The sequence below is a fragment of the Acipenser ruthenus genome, chromosome 39 (assembly GCF_902713425.1).
Source record: "Acipenser ruthenus chromosome 39, fAciRut3.2 maternal haplotype, whole genome shotgun sequence".
In the NCBI taxonomy this organism is placed as follows: Eukaryota; Metazoa; Chordata; class Actinopteri; order Acipenseriformes; family Acipenseridae; genus Acipenser; species Acipenser ruthenus.
In genome coordinates this window covers 1,263,123-1,280,420 of record NC_081227.1, presented here as the reverse complement: position 1 = coordinate 1,280,420, position 17,298 = coordinate 1,263,123, and the positions used below count along the sequence as shown (strand labels likewise).

At 41.1% G+C, this 17,298-nt stretch overlaps 1 protein-coding gene across 2 annotated transcripts in view; it reads right to left on the bottom strand.

Annotated features, from left to right (window-relative positions):
- Nucleotides 1-2,542: 2,542 nt before the first annotated feature.
- The window catches only part of LOC117397193 (zinc finger and BTB domain-containing protein 16-A), a 91,130-nt gene continuing 76,374 nt past the window's right edge, over nt 2,543-17,298 (bottom strand). For both annotated transcript variants that reach the window (XM_059009438.1, XM_034912777.2), the window contains exons 5-7: nt 12,529-12,699; nt 8,910-9,077; nt 2,543-7,524 (exon numbers count right to left, since the gene is read on the bottom strand). In XM_059009438.1, coding sequence (XP_058865421.1) covers nt 7,295-7,524; nt 8,910-9,077; nt 12,529-12,699 — 569 coding nt within the window. In that variant the 3' untranslated portion in view covers nt 2,543-7,294. The remainder of the gene's footprint in view (nt 7,525-8,909; nt 9,078-12,528; nt 12,700-17,298) is intronic.

Sequence of the window (17,298 nt, the reverse complement as noted above, 5' to 3'; positions counted from 1 at the left end):
GACTGATTCCCAGCCTGGTGATTTATTAACTTCAATAAAGACAAGAAAAGGTCAAATGCTAACCAGATGCTAGTGTAATGGATCTGTTGGTGACCGTGGTCTAATCACCTCCCATTACCTGCAACGACATCAGCGTTTTCTTGGAAAGACTGACTCTGGTTTGATCAAGCTGGAATAATCAAGGCATGTGTTGCTCTCTCTGTTTTAAAACACTTGCTATTACAGCATCACAATCGAATCTGCAGCGTTATGGCGCTTCCCCGTCTCAAGTTAGAAGTGATTTTAGTTTATCAGACTTTATGTAGCTATGAACTAAGGCAGAAACGTGTTTGTGGTTTTGTTTATTTGTGAGTGAGAAGGGGGCATTCTATTCCAGCTTCCACCACTAGGGTACGCTACTGCACTGCCTCATTTATAATACATAGAAGAAAAACCCAAGCAGTAAACGTTTGAGTGCTGCACACACCAGCACGGGCCACTCAAAGAGCACTGTTTTTCCATTGCCTTAAAACGCTCTATCGTAAGACAATACATACACAAATAAATAAATAAATACATTCTAGTTTTACTTTGCTTGTTTAAAAGTATTTAGTTGGGATCCAATTCTAATGAAAAAGACTGGGTTAAGAAATGTGGTATCTCGGACAATTTCAGCATTACATTTCAATTACATTTGACATCGTTGTTTTGTTTTTTGGTACTTCTTTCAAGATGCTGTAATTAAAACGGAACCCCAGAGGAGGAAACCTGACCTGTGCTAATCAGGAAAGGGGAGTCTTGGGTGGGGGGGTTTAAGCCGTTCTCAGACAGGTACAGATAGCTTTGTAAATACTATGACAGATCATCAGGAAGACCTTTCCTGAGAAGCAGGCGAAGGGTTAGAAACAAGAAAACTTGTTTGGCTGGTAAACAGAACTGGAATTTGGATACGGGTCAAAGGTCAGGTCGAGGGCTGGAAAAAGGCTTCGTTCTGAAGAGTCTCCAGGGACGGAGGGGGCCTGCAAATCGGAAAACAAGACCAGCTTTGTGTTGAGCTCATTCTGAGGGCTAAGCAAGGTCCCAAACTCATTCCTTTACTTAGCATTGTCAAAACGGTCACCTTGATAGCACTGTCCCCCTTGACCCCTTGTAGAGTTTACCAGTACCACGCTGTAGAAGGTTACCTTTCAGGATGACCAGTTTACGCTTTCTAAAGCTATAGCGTGAACACATCTACACAGACTCAGAATCAGAAGAGCATCGCCATGGTGAATATACAGTCTACCTAGAAAAAAGCCCCGACATGTATTTTAAATTGCGAATCTTAGGGAAAGGGTAGTATGTTATTTACTCAGAAGAACGATCAACTAGTGTTCCTTAATGGACCTTGTTCAATTTTGAATTCCTAGTTCATTTTTGTGTTTTGTAAAAGGGGTGAAAGCTTGATGAAGCGTGAAATCCACAGAAACAAGATGTTCAATTACTTTCAGCGAAAATGTCAACGTGCACCAGAGAGAATAATCTAAATTGGATTCCCTGCAAATGAAGAGAGGTGTGCAGGGAGGGGCTTGCGATACAGGGAAGGTGTGGACTCTCTCATCTTCATTCGCTCACTGCAAAGCAACTCCATGGTTGTTAGTTTTAGTTACAGAGCTGTTTTGTGAAGACGGTACCCCAGGTACTTGCTGTAATTTAAAATCATCGTTTTCTCCGGGGCGCTTGAGTCACTTGACGAGTAACAGGAGCCGACAGTTGCAAGGATTCCCTGGGGGTGGTGGTGCTATTTAACAGAATTAAGAGTGCTTGCTTAGCGATTCAGGTAACCTGGAATCCTCATAGCTGCTTCACTCACTGTAAAATACACTTTAAAAACACTTGGGACTGTTAGGAAGATTGCACATAGCAGAGTGAAGAGGTTTTCTTCAAAGCCCGTACTGAAGAATCATTGCCATAGACACATCCTGTAAAACATTATCACTGAAACATAGGGCTAGATTCTCAAAGCCATTTACTCCAAATCATCACACTGTGTCCTCAAGGGCAACACACCAAGTATAACTTTAAAACGATTAAGAAACCTCAAGTGTCTGACAAGGTGCATACATTTCACGTCCAGGTTGTTTATTGCTGGTTTGGTAACTTTATTGGGTGTGTGTTTGCTTTCTGAGAAAATCCTACTCATAATGATTCGGACTCAAATCGCTGTAAGAATCTAGTCTGAAGACAGGAATGCTAAAAATGAGGTCGTGTTTTGCTTTCTTTGTAAACGTAAGAAGTAATATGACACTGTCAGCTTGGGGTTCACAGTGGACTATTAAAATAGCCTAACTTTAGCCTTAATCATCCAGTCATTACATAATCAACTCCAAGCAGATCAGGTTATATCTTGGCTTGGCATCATAACATACAGTATTTACCTATTTGGCTCACATTGTGGTAAATCAGGTTTTAAAAGGTGCTGAGATTTCACACGTAGGGAATCAATGTACTGCTACATATTTGTGTTGAAGGTGTGCTTGTATTTAACATTTCAGAAAAAAAACAAAAAACCAGTCTGACAAACTTAAGTCCATTTTGTTTATTTATTTTTTTTTCTAACTGCAGATTCAAGGTATACAACTGAACATTGTTATTTTCCTTATGAGACTCATAAATAAAAATACAAAAAATGTTCACTACAAAAAAATCTACTGTTAGTAGGATGTAAAAAATATTCTCTTTCGCTACTGAAGGCACAAACTTCACTTAGTGACAACATGGAGAAAACAAAACCTGCAGTATTAGATCTCTTATTTCTTTTACATTTTTTTTCCACACGCCATCAGAGAAACACTGAAAAGTTACACAGAGATGTGTCTGAACCTACACTTAAAGAAATAACAAATAAAACACAGGATCTGCAGCCATGACTTCACACTGCAGCACTTAGAAGACAGCATTTTTTTGTACTGGTAAAGACGACAAAAGGACCTTGCAAACTACTAATGCAAATAAACTTCATACAGAGTTAACCAAATGACAAAAAGAAGAAAATAACAATAATACATTTGGCACCTTCAAAGATTAGGCTTAGAAGAGGTGCTGAGGTAGACATAACTATAATATCAATTTAAAAAATAATAATAATAACAATAATAATAATAATACAGAGCAGACTGGCACTTGTGCCATCGCACAAAAAAAAAAAAAAACAGACCAGCAAAACACACAAACAAAAGCTTTTACACTTGGTCAGACAGGGCAATTGGTCCTCAGTGCTATAATATATATATAAAAAAGGATACCTTGGCGTTTCATTATCTGAACATTTTCAGAGACTAAAGATGAATGGCACATGCATGACACCACTGCATGAAATGGCTACTCGTTCTTGCACACCACCCTGGAACACAGTGATTGACCTCCTGGGATGTCATGATAACTTTGACTATAGGTTTTTGTTATTACTATAGAGTGCATTACTTGTGGACTGCACCAAGATTCTTCCCATTTTGTGTGTCTGCAAAAAAAAAAGGCTGCCAAGCTGCATGGCAGAACGCATTGGAAGAAGACGACACTTCAGTACGATGTGGGTGCCTTAAGACCAGAATACCCTGGTCCTTCAAGAAATAAGGGCTACACCAAAGCAGAGTTCCTGAAAAGAGTTTTGGCAAACAGTTGGTTATGCACTCCATAACTTAACTTCTATAAATGTACATTTTTTGTTTTGGTGAAAGGTATCAGAGATTGCTGTCGTTGAGCTTTATAGTTTAACATACATTGCATCGTTAAACATTTCTTGAAACGTTTAGAATAAGCTGTCTTTTTTTTTTTCTGTCTGAGTGCTTGCTATACAGCGGAATCCTGTTTTCAAAGCTCCCATTTTAACATTTCAAATTGATTGTTGGCACCAGAAGACTGTGCTGAGCTTTGTTGCAGCATTAATTATATCACTCAAAAGGGTGAGCAACAGAATAAATGAAAACTGATATTGGAAATACTTGAGTGCTAAAATCGACACATTCTGTATTGTTTCAATGACAGCCAACAGATTGAAAAAATACTTTGGAATCCAATCGCAAAAGATGTGAATTTGCAATTTATGTATTTTTTTTTTATTTGTATTTTTTATTTTTATCATGACACCCCCATTAGATGACACACACACTTATTCTGAAGGTACAGGAACGCTACACAGTTATACATGGACATTCTGTTGAACATTTTAGGCACAAAGTTTAAAGAAACAGCTAAGCAAATTCCAGAGTCACATCGTAGGCAGAACCAAATCAACACTAAGTCACCTGTTACTTTGTCTTTCATTCGAAAATACTTGTATAATGCTGGCTGATTTTGTGGTGGTATATTTTCTATTTAAAAGAAGGACAACCACTTCCTTTAAAAAGGAATCCATCATACTAGTGTTGGGCAGTGTGGCACAGGACTTAACGGAGCTGTCAAACAGATGTAAAACACCATGTTGACAAAACCGGGTTTAGTGTGCTTTCCAGTCACAGCGATTGAATGTATGTATTGTACTCTACATCCCTCTTCCCTCAGCCTTTTCAAGTATAATTATCAATGTATGTTGTGTTTAACCAAATCAGCAGCATCATACTCCAATGTCTCAACTTCAGTTAGATTCAGTACCGCTCTGATTTTACTACCCCTGGAATGAAACATTGAATACTACATTTTCACACACATTTATGTTCAACATTACAAAAAAAACGGGGCAGGGCAACAAAGATACATACTACCCTGCTGAAAACATGACGAATGGAAAAAGGGACTGACAATTAATACAAAAATATCACAATTTTATATATCAAATGGGTTCTGCGGGCTCTAGTACTGGAATCCGTGCGCCTCAAGGAACTTGTTAACTACCATTTCTTTCTTTTTGATAACCACTTGCAGTCCACCACTGTTCAACACACGCTGCATTAATGCTTACTTGACCTGCCCTTACAGATTCAATAACCTTGAACCTACTTTTTCACATTATTTCAAAACTACAATTCTATTCACATATTTCAAGTTTAACACTTCTTTTCAACTCTCTTTAAAAGTAGTATACTTTTACTATACTGTAAAGCCCTCCCGTTTCAACTGTTACCCAGTCTTGAGGTTTCAAAAAACATTTTTCCACCGATAAATTGAAACGAGAGGAGGACAACCATAAACAAACCAGTTTTTTTTCCCTTTTGTCCTATCTAAAACTAAATACCTTTCTAACTCTTTATATAAATGTTGCTAAATTAGGTAAACGAACAAAAAACAAAAAAAACAGCATACGACTGGATATAAAGCATGAGATGAAATTGCGATGACATCACAAAGCAAAACACAAATACTGCAGAATGTGCTTTTGCAACAATAAAAAAAATAAAAAAAAAAAACAGGAGGTAGCTTCCAAAACAATGCCAAAATAAAATCAAAAATAAAATCTTTAATGTTTTAAATGCAAAAATACCAGTTTTGGTAACAATAATGCACAAAGTACAATGAAAAATCAAAACATAATTGCTATTTTCACTGTGGCACTGAATTACTCCTCACCCTCCCCCCCCCCCCCCCCCCCTCTGTACGTCACCATTTTGTGACATCACTTTCTGACAAAAGAAAGTAAATGCATCATCTTTTTTTTTTTTTTTTCATACAGCTCATGATGTCACAAAAACGAGGTAATTCAAGTACGATGTGCTGAAAAACACAATGGTACAAAAAAAAAAATATAGCAAAAACAAAATATATATATTTATACATATATTCACCGTAGATAAAGAGTTCCTTCCGCCTTATTTGTTAAATCACCAGGGCTGGCTATATTAATAACTTGACTGCGTTTTGATCCAAGCAGTTCATTTAGATATGTCGTTACTGCATTTTGAAGGCCAAAATGTTTAAAAACACATTTTGGTCTCTTCCGTATTAGCATGAAAACGGTTTTAGTGTATGGATGTTATTCATGAATTGCAAACCCTGTACTGAAAAAAAAAAAAAACATTTTGCATTTGTGTTTGTCCTTTTTTGACACGAGCCAAAGTGTAAATAATAATAGTAATACATCTCTGGTACACACAATATTTAGGGAGCAAATGGGGAATTCTGAAATAAGGGAATAGTTTCTTTAAAAAAACAAGCAAAACAAACAAAAAACAGACAGACAGGCTGTACTCTGTTTTATAGATCGGGCCAAAACTTGCCTCCCTGTTTGTAGTCATCATGTACTTCCAAGGAGGTATTGTGAACGCTGCAAACCGGGAATACTTCAGTTGCTATATAGGAGTTCCTCACAATACTGAACAAGCTCCTAGTGCTACGGTATGGGCATGACAGTCGATATTAACAGACTGCTGTTGCTGTACCATCACTTTCAGAACCAGCGAAATGGCAGGACTTTACAAGAAATGTCACGCAATCAAGAGGAGGAGAAGAAGTCGGGTTTTGAGATCTCCTTGACTTTGAAACACATTCCATGTGTGTATTTACTGATATATGAAATCATAACCCTGAACATTTATTAATTCACACACGGGGGGGGGGGGGGGGGTCATTTCATATTGCGTAACTTGTTTTAAAATGGTATATGAATTCCCACCACTATTCTGGGGACAGCCTTTATACGAATCATGACACATGGTAAAGGCTGCAAGCATTGGGGATTTAAGTGCTCTCGGTATCCATCTGGGGCATGTCCAGCAGGGGGAGCCTTATTCAAAGCATCCACAGTGTGTCATAACATAAGCCACGATGAATAACAAAGACAATCTGCCAGCAGGGGAGGGGTTATTTATTTAACACTGTGTGGGGCTGAGCTACCCTTTCACTTATTACTGGTCAGCAACAACAACAAGGAGTCAAAAACACACCTCAAAACAAGGACTGCCACAGCCAGTACAGACCCATCTTTCCTCCCTACAATCTGGGCACTGGCTCAATACTGGGATCCTGCTCTGTTTTGATCTATTGGCTGTGGGCTATTGGCACAACCTTGTTTTGATTTTCAAACCTTAAAAACTGGCAAGCTTATCATAACCCTCTCCCGGGTTCTGTAAAGTTAAGAAAGAGACTTGAAAGCATGAAATAGTTGTTGTTATTCCACAGGTACTTACAGAAATGCTATGTTGTTTGTGTGTATCTGTGTGTAATTCGGTATTTTTTTTTTTTTTTAAGCAGTGGTCAGTTTTGCAGAAAGTGCACACCTGAAAAACAGGTCACAATTCCCCCAGTCTTACAAACCGAGCCCTCCTTTTCCCTCCTTCCTTTTTATCCTCTGCCCAGCCCTTTCACTTGTACTATTCTGTTCCCCATCTTCTCCTTCTTGTTTCGCTCAGACGTAGCATAGATACAGGTAGGTCTTCTCTATCCTCCAGTCTGGGGGCACATCCTCCGGCTTGTGTCCCTTCATGTGCTTCTGCATGGCGGAGAGGCTGGGGCAGTACTCCAGGCAGATGGTGCACTGGTAAGGGGAGGCTCCGTTGTGGGTGCGCAGGTGCTTGATCATAGCGGAGTAGTCTCGGGAACGCTGGTGGCACAGTTTGCACTCAAATGGTTTCTCTCCTGCAAAACACAAGAATGACAGCGAAGGGGGCGTTAAAGCAGAACAACTCCATGTGCTTCTGCCACTAAATGGGCTGCGTCTCCCGCGAACCGCCAGCGAGCGCCTTAACCACAATGCAAAAGAGTCGGTATGGTCTGCCTTCAACCGTCCAGCCTTTAACCTCGTCTCACCTCGTCAACCGTCATGGCAGTGTATCACACAACACTGCCCATTACACAAGCATGATGTGGGAGGTCCTGTACAGTTTGAGCATTAGCTTGACAAAACACTCCCCTCCTGTCTTCACAGTGCCTCCCCCATCACTATTTCACATAGATATATAACTAACATTTTCATGATTGCTTTTTAAACTTATCCAATATTTGGCCAAAAAACACAACACTTGGGTCTTCTTGTATAGGCAATAACAACTAGTGCAATACTCCTAACCCCTGCTCTGCGATTTCCTCGATCCCCACCCTTTGCATGTGAAATCTACACCTCTCCATCACTGCTTCCACTCACCCATCTTGTCCTGTCTAGTCTTGTTTACCCCTTTATGTAAATCCCCATGGATGTGCTCACTGTGTACCCTCTCCATCTTGCACCAGTCACTAAAAACAGCACAGCCCGAGCAACACCGACAATAAACACACAATAACTCCACTGGAAAACAGCAGCCACAGATTACACAGCAATAATGAATTGCAAATGCAACCCCAAATATTGATCCAGCATTGACAATGGGCTGCCGGTGTCAATGATTCATCAGCTTGTTCCTTTACACGCCAGTGGCCTTTGCCGTCCGGCTTGTCAGAGTTCCTGTTATCTACACGCAGCCTGTTCACTGTGGAGACCCTCACCACAAAAACAAGCCAATTATTTGACAGACTTCCTCGACAACCCAAGAAGATGAACAGCTGCTTTATCGAATGGGAGAGAGTGCTGAAATCTGCCAGCGCCAGGAGACATGTGCAGAGATCAAAATCAGGCACACAACCTAATATTGTACATGCAACGAGACTACGTTTCTTAATCATATACTGTATTTATTATTAACAGAGAACCAAGGGTTACAAATTATTTCAACTTTTTATTTTGGTTTATTTGCTTGTTTAGTTTCCTTTTAAAAAGCTAACAATAAAACATGGCATGTTGGTAGTTGCTACTAACTGGCACCTAATAACTTCCTGTACTGTAGGTCAGATTCACCCTAGTGGTCTAAATTGAAAACTACACATTGTGACCTACAGAACAAGTTCTTAGTCAGACCTAACAAAAACGGAAATGCCCACTACCTTTCCTGTTTGTAAACTGCAGCACCCTGTCCCTGCCTCACGGTCTATGCCGTCTTGTATCCTGGGTGTAAGCACTCCCAGTCCCCCCTCCAGTGCAGCGCTCTTACCTGTGTGCACACGGTAGTGGGTCTCCAGCTGGTGTTTGAGGCTGAATTTCTTGCCACAGCCGTTGCACTCGTAGGGTTTCTCTCCGGTGTGAATGCGCTTGTGCCCCTTCAGGGTGCTCTCGTCCCGGAAGCAGCTCCCGCAGAACTCACACTCGAACGGGTGGTCGCCTGGGGACAACACAACAGCAGTGATGACAGGACTGTCACCGGCCTCAATCTCCTGGCTTACATTCAGCGCACACTGAGAGATGCTTGCCGTTTTATTCAGATAATCCCCATTACAACATTTGGACACTGGGTGGTAGTAAATGATATGTAAAAACCTTATCAGTATAATAATAATAATAATAATAATAATAATAATAATAATAATAATAATAATAATAATAATACTACTACAAGCTAACAGTTAAAGGGAAGTCAATTTAGCCAAATTTGAATCCTGGTTGGGGATCTGAATCCCATAAAGAGGAGATAATATAATTTTGCATTCATCCTTCGCAGAAGTAAGCGTACAAATTGAAATGCAATACACTAATGGAACTAACCGACTGTACGGACACAGTGTATCGTTGCACACAATCCAACTACTGTGGCTTTTAAATGATGGATTTGTGTTTGCGTAAATACAGAATCAAATCTAAAGCAGTCACACAATTGAACAATGAAATCCAGTCTACAGACTTAAAGCCCTGCAGCAACAGAAACCATATCTGAACACCTGTTACTGTTGACCTAAACCAGGGGAGCATTGGCCTTTGTAAAAGGCAATGTTAAGAGCCACAGGGAGTATATTACAGAAGCCGTCTCTTCGAGGTTAGTGTAAATCACATGCGTCTCTATCTCAGGGAGGGGGGACTGTACCCATCCAGACAGGGAACACAAGTAATGGATATTCAAATGTCAATAATCAGAGCTATTATGATACGTGCAGTCCCTCTCCTGTGCCTGGCCCTAATTGCTTTCCTGTGTATGACTCGAAGCTGCCCATATATCATTTTCTCCCTGCACAGATGCGAGACGCTGCCAGGCGTGTAATGTTCTTGATATTTAATGCATTTTACTCCACTGCTGAAGGTTTAAGTCATCAGCAATGACCTACGCGTTTCATTATCCCCGCTGTCCAAACTGCATTCGTGCTTGGGAATAAATTGCATTTCTCGTTATGTACTGTCATGCTTGTGCTCCCACTTCTCCTGTAAAGAGACAGTGTCAGTTTCCTGGGGTGCTTTTATAGATGCACCTAAATGCTCTGCACATTTAAATGTGCGTCCCAGCTTACAGTGATTTCGCTTCGGCTGGAAGAAGGAAAGGGGGGGGGGGGGTGAAAGAAAAAAAAAGAATCAATCAGACTGACAGTCTTCATTTGTTGGCATGAAGTTATCAGTGCCTCCGTCTAAGAAATTCGTCGTTTCCCTAGTCTGAAAGAATGCAGCTCTGAAGCACAAACACAAACCAGAATGTACTGTACTTCTGTCATGTACTCGAGGTGAATAATAATGAAGTATCCTGGATGCTTTACCTTGCATTAGTTCTAGGAATCCAATTTAATCCAAACGTATGTCAAAAGATTGCATATATTTAGCAGCTCCACAGTAACAGGGTATGTCAAGGCCATTTATATTTACATGCACAATTTATAGGCACGGCTTTACTTTATTATACAATACAACATGAAAATAAGCTCAGTTACTCATCATCACAGCCTATAAAAACTGAACACTATTCTTTCACCTTGGATACAAAAGCACTTGAAATGCGCATCAAGACAAATTGAAATTAATGGTCTTTTTTTTTTTCTTCCTGTGCTCTCACACATCGTATTAACAGACTGATAAGGGATGTTAAGAATATTTAATTAAAGAAGATATGATCATGTAAACTAGTAGCCTTGTACATGCCTAACATTTTTTTTTTTCTCTTTGCGCATAGAGCATGGTAATCCTGTCACACACACACACACACACACACACAATCTTAATAATCTAGACATGGTAATGCAGAACGAGAAGCCAATTCGATTCCCTGCCTCAGGCCACCAATTTGCACCTGCGATCCCCAATGCGTTGCCAGCAGTTTTACCTGGCGGATACATTGGGAGCTATGGCCAAGTGCCACACGGCGGGCTGTAAAAAAAGCCTTCTGCACACAGCGGAGGGGTTCATTATGCGATAAGCAGCGTAAATCAGGGATCCATCAATGCCAAAGCCTCCGCTGGCCTGTGCTATCAAACACAGCTGCGAACACAAAACACCCGCCACAGACGGCAAATGGGCTCCGAATAAAACACAAGAAGAGAACAACAACGGATTATTAAGAAGGCAGTGCTGCTCTGTCTGCGGAATGGAAAACGGGATGCAGCCCGGGCTCCATCTTTAGAAGAATCTGTGTGTGTGTGTGTGTGTGTGTGTGTTTAATCCACTTTCGCACCTTATCACTAATACTGCACATACCTAACATGGCTGGATGATATAGGGAGTAGTGTTATTAATAATGTGGTTAGTAACTGTGTCAAATGGTACCTAAGGAATCAGAATTCTGAAGGAAATAAATATATATCTGTACACAAGGACTGCTTTTTCAGCAGTGTGCTGTCTCTCTTTACAGCACAATCCTTAGTGTTTTTTTTATTTTATACATCCCTTTTTACTACTATTTATCTGGCTATACAGGCACATGACTGGCTCATCCATCTTTTACTGTAGGGTGTTACATATATTTATATATACTTGAGTTTTAGAAAGCCAGTAACGTTTGACTGTCCACTCAAATACGTAACTATGGGCAGGTGGCTACTGCAATTGCCTGTTGTATTTGGACAGCCCTTTCGTTTAACTGGATCAAGGCTGCAGGCGAAGCAAGGCCAGCTCTTTTGAAACGTCAGTTTCCACCACAGAAACCTTAAAGAGTTCAAACAATCTGCAATCTCAAGGACCCGGCAGGCTTCAACGTGACGTCCTGAACACAGAACTTGGTTTATTTTCTGAAGGAGAAGAGAAGCTTTTAAGCAACACGGTTTGAAATCGATGAGTCATCCTGCGAAAGCCATGTCTCTTTGGTACGTTCTCTTGTTCTCGTGTCTTTGTCTCGATCAATGTTCTCTAGCTGCAGCCGTGCTGTGGTTCCTTCAGTGGTAGCAGACTTGCTCGGTGAGATGAAGTAATCACTGCCGAGCCACTGGGTGGAGGTAGCGAGATACTGTTAAACCTGTAAAATTATTGATACAAATATGTTGCTTGTGTTTGTTCTAAGGTTTAGGGACAAGGGAACATATATACAGACGTGTACATTAGCCCCAACATGTCATGTTTAATAGAGTCTTTACCGGACAGATGCAATAGGTGGTTTGGTGGTCCAGTGGTTTAAGCTTGTTACCAGGAGGTTACAGGTTCAATCCCAGCCACTGACTCGCTGTGTGTGACCCTGAGCAACTCAACCTCCTTGTGCGCCGTCCTTCAGAGGAGATGGAAAAACCAAGGTCTTATTGCAAGTGACTCTGCAGCAGCAGTTGTGATGCATCGTTCACCCCTTGCCTCCAAGTCGCTTTGGATAAAAGGTGTCTGCTAAATGACTTAATAATGTTAGTATTATTAATAATAATAATATGGTAGCTCCTTACCTGTATGGGAGCGGAGGTGGCGCTTCAGGGCGGTGTGGCTGGGGAAGGTTCGGTCGCACTCACTGCAGATGTAGCTCCTCACCCCCGCGTGGACCTCCATGTGCTGCTGCAAGGCCGGTTGTGTCTGGAAGCGCTTGCCACACAGCAGGCAGAAGATGGCCATATCGGACCCTGCAGAGCAAGGCACAAACAGATTCAAACGTTTAGATACGAGGTTTCAAATGCCAGCATAGCCACAGCTCCGTGAGAGACACAGCCAGGCATACAGCAGGAGGAGTGCCTGGTATTCCAATTCTTAACTGGATAGAGTGAATACCTCCCCCCCACACACACACACACACCAGTGACTACATGAAATACTGAAAGAATTTAGACTTCTATTATTAGTACCATAACTTGGGTCCAAAAATAAACTCAAATATCTGCAATGCACGCCAACTCAAATGCTTTACTTTACTAAAACCTTTTTTTTTTTTTTTTTTACATTACAGATCTATTTTCATTTCCCCCAGACAAGGTAATAGCGCTGTGCAGTCCACTCATGTTTCTCCATTCCCATATTGCACTGCCGGGTGTCCAATTACCGCATTATACTCATAATAATTCTTTAGAATGTAAATGGTTGTTCTGCTGTTATTTCTCTCCACCGTTTAATGTGTTAGTGGTGTTCCATTCAGTCATTGATAGAGCATCCTCTACTCTCTTCAACACAAGTGGTGCCTCAATTCAGTAATAGATGCATTCCAGTGGTGCATCTGTATTGAGAACTTCCGACAACAGCCTTAGCGGCTCAGCTTCAACGCCTTTTTATTTGCTTTGCACTTATTTGGCTAATGGGCAGGGGGGAAAGGTGTTGCAGTTGCACACTTCTTTCAGTGGAGGTTAGCTCTGAGAGAAATTTAACCAGCTGTATGTTGCCAGTTTACAAGTACAATACAAATAAATATAGAATGCTTTTAAAGCACAGTTGTTTTGAGGTGGGATTCGAACCAGGAACCTTCTGGTTACAAGCCCTTTCTTTAACCACTGGACCATATATTCCCTTAAAAAAAACACACACCAGCATTTGGGAGGTAAAGATCATCTTTAAATAAAACAAGCTGCATGACAAAGCAGGCTGAAAACGAGTTTTTCCTGGCTAGCGTACCTATCCCGTGTACGTTTTCGTTCACACACACATACAACTCACACTTTTTCAATTACCTAGCCCTGGAAAACTCAAGGGAAACTTGAGTGTTTAGAACTCAGCTTCTATTTCATCAGTCAATAATGCATCTTTCTAGCAAAGCTGCCACTAATTTAAAAATCTATGAAAAGCCCCGGCTGCGTGTTCATAAACACCAAGGCAAGAGGCTGGCCTCGCTCACAATCAATCAGCATCAGACTGAGCGCTGCAGAAGAAGAAACTAAAAGCAGCAGCACAGCCTTAAATCATTACCGGAGAGGCAGTCCAGAGACACTCGAGCTGTGTACAAATACATACTGACGACCCTCCCCTCCGGCGCGCTCTGCAGCCTTCATCTTTTACTTCTTATCAATGAAAAGGGGCCATTGATTTGCAATGTCGCTGGAGGTCCCCAAGGACAAGAGGTATTAAAATTAGGCCTGAGTGAGTCTGGGGCTTTAGATCAACACCTTTGAATAGGTGAGCAGCTTCAGCTGAGGTTCTGGTTCTTGTGGAGATGGGAAAAAAAAAAGCCTATGAAGTCTATTCACATCATTCCGAATCTCTTCCACCTGGCACAACATCACCCCCAGTGGCGAGAGACAAAACTTCCTTTCCTATACTCTTCCAGGGCTGATTGTGGGATGTGTTGCATGTGGTGGTGGGTATGCATTTGGGACCAGACTGAGGCTGTCTGAGCCCTCGACATATGTGATGAGATGCTATATGATGATTCAATCAGCTCATGTATGACCTGATCGACAGTATCAAAGGAGACAGTTCCTGGCACAGAATCACATATGGGAAGCCAATACAGGTCCCAGTCCAGTCAAGTGACAACCAACTGGTAGTCTATGCGACATCAATTTAAAAGTGCTTTGCCTGAAGGTCTAACCTATTGCAGCAACTAGCAAGCTCAAGGCAGCATAAATAACATTTTACTTCAGAAGACTTTGAAAGGATACTACAGTAGTCAATGGTCTGGTATACACAAATTATATAGGAGATGCTGTACGCTAATCAAACTCTGAAGCAGCAGCTAGTCTCAGGACTTCTGACAAAGGAATGGAGTAGAGATGATGTCACAGCCCTGCACCCCCGCCACACACTCCACTATTGAGAATGTACCTGTGCTCCACTGTCTGTTTATAACGTCACATCAGCTAGCACCAAGGGGCCTTCTCCTTTCTGCTTACAACATTAATTTAATGGCATTGAAGTGGCAGCCAGCGGTATTTAACAGTGCTGAATAGGGCCGTTAATGGAGAGACCTACTTTGAAAGAGAAAGTGGCGCTCTTGCATGATCCTTTATTACCATCCGTTTAAAATCTTCAGTTTAATATGCCCCGTGGAATTCTGCACATGGAGTATTCACAAAAAGAAACGCTCCTGTGTGCAGGAATTGTGATGCACAGGTCAGGCAAGCAAAGTGGGGCTCCAAAGCGTTCTCTTATGAAACACATCTGATTCGCTCCTTCGGGGAGCGAGGAAGGATTGAGGACCTCGGGTGTGTTTTATATAGGTTTGTTTTAATTCAATGTTTTATATCACCCGATACCCAGTGGGTGAAATGAAACCCTCAGCGTACACATACAGAAGGGTCACTGTAAATATTTATTGTAGCCCATCATTTGAACCCCTTCCCAATTGCTTTATATCAGACACACTGGAGTGTATTCAGGATTTTGTTCTTCTGGTCTGCAGACAGTATTTCGTTTCCATGCTTCCTCGTGTGTGTTGTGGCATGGAGGTGTTCCAGTCCGGTCTTGTTACAGTATACACACTGCGTCACACAGGCATGTGTTTTGAAAAGGGTTTATCAAGTCACACCAGCCATGCATTATCAGTGGTTCTGTTTGTGCACATGTACAACACAGCATGTCAAGCTGTTGAAAGCCTGACTGTGAACTGAATTACCTTACATCTGGCATGTGCTCAAGACAAGACGGCAATACGGCTACAATAAGAAATTCAAATGCACAAAGAAAATGATTAAAGGATCTGTAGTCACGTTTTTCATTCAGGGTTTGATTCAATGGGCCCGAATCACAGTGTGTTTTGTTAGGGTTGTTTTTGTAAAGCTCATCATTTTTTTTTTTTTTTTTGTAACGGTTTTACAGATGATTAATTAGTTTCTCATTTTCCAATTTTAAAAAGTTCATTTGTTCTTAAAAACATGTCTTTAACCCTTTCCTCACCAGTGTACAATATTAGGTATGGATACATACCCAGGGCAGTAAAGTGTTATTTAAAAAAAAAAAAAAAAAGAGCAAGTCCTCAAACTTTGGCTATAGCCTGCTATCTCATTTCTTGAGTCAGTTGTACAAAAATAAATTTCAAGCAACCGGTGTCAAAATGGCTCCTTAAACTGAACTCAAAGCATCATTGTGAAACATCTTGGCAAGGCTAAGCGATAAGCAGTTCTCAAATTCAAGCACTGCATCAATAACAGTATGAATCCCTGCCAACAAATTAAGGAAGAGTTAATGAACTGAAGCATTTAGAAACTCATTACCTAAAATTGGCCATTAAAATTAGCTGCCATTATGGCAGTGGTGGTAGTAATAGCAGAAGTCGTTAAGAATTTAAGCGGTTTTAGTCAAGCTGCCCCCCACCCCCCCCCCCCAAAAAAAAAAATACTGCAAAATATAAAAGCCCCTACACCTCCCTCCTCTTGAAGTGGATACCGCACAAGCTCTCCAACCACAAAAAAAAAATTAAAAGAATCAGCAGCCACACAAAGTAAATCCCATGAGGTATGTGCTGCTCTTGTATCTGGGTTTCTATAAGCCAGCAGGACGGGGTGAGAGGTCAGTGAGACGGAGGCCTCAAAGCACCTTGGCCAGCTGTGCAGCCCAGGCACAGAGTCGGCGAGATGGAAGGCAAGGGAGGATAGTGCCGGAGCAGCCCCTGCTGGGGTGGGGGGGCAGGACAATAGGAGCAGGCAGGGGAGGAGGAGTTCGAGGGAGGAGGGGGGGGGGGGACAATGTGGTTGGACTGCTGTTTCGGTTCCAGCTCCGAATAAATCCTGCTCGGCACTCCGGGAACCTCATTTGTTACAATAATTGGTAAAAATAAATAAATAAATAAATAAATAAATAAATAAATAAATAAATAAATGCGTAATGCAGTATTAGTAAATGACAGTATACCTTAACCTGTACTTTATTTACTAATGACAATCTCCACCAAACGCATGCACTTATTTACAGTGCCTCCAGTTATACTGCTGTGAATTATTTTGTACACATCCAGTTTGTACAAGGATGCATTACATTCACTACCCTGTCATGTATATACATACTGCTTGCCTACAGTGCGATTCCTAATTCATACACAACACACTAATCTTTGAATCGGAGTATGTTTTGTGTAGCCACCCACAGTCAGGTAAACTCTATCCCGCTGTCTAATTAAGGATATGTAAGGAAAACAGGCATTGAAAATGTATAAACCTCTTCTGTTGAGGTTACTGCTTGTTCCACCTATTCTGCTTTATTAGATATAAGTGGAGAAGTTCAAAAATAAGAATAAAACCCAAGATGATGAAATCTAAGTTTTGGGGAAAAAAAAAAAAAAAAAAATCTATTAGGTGAAGCATCTC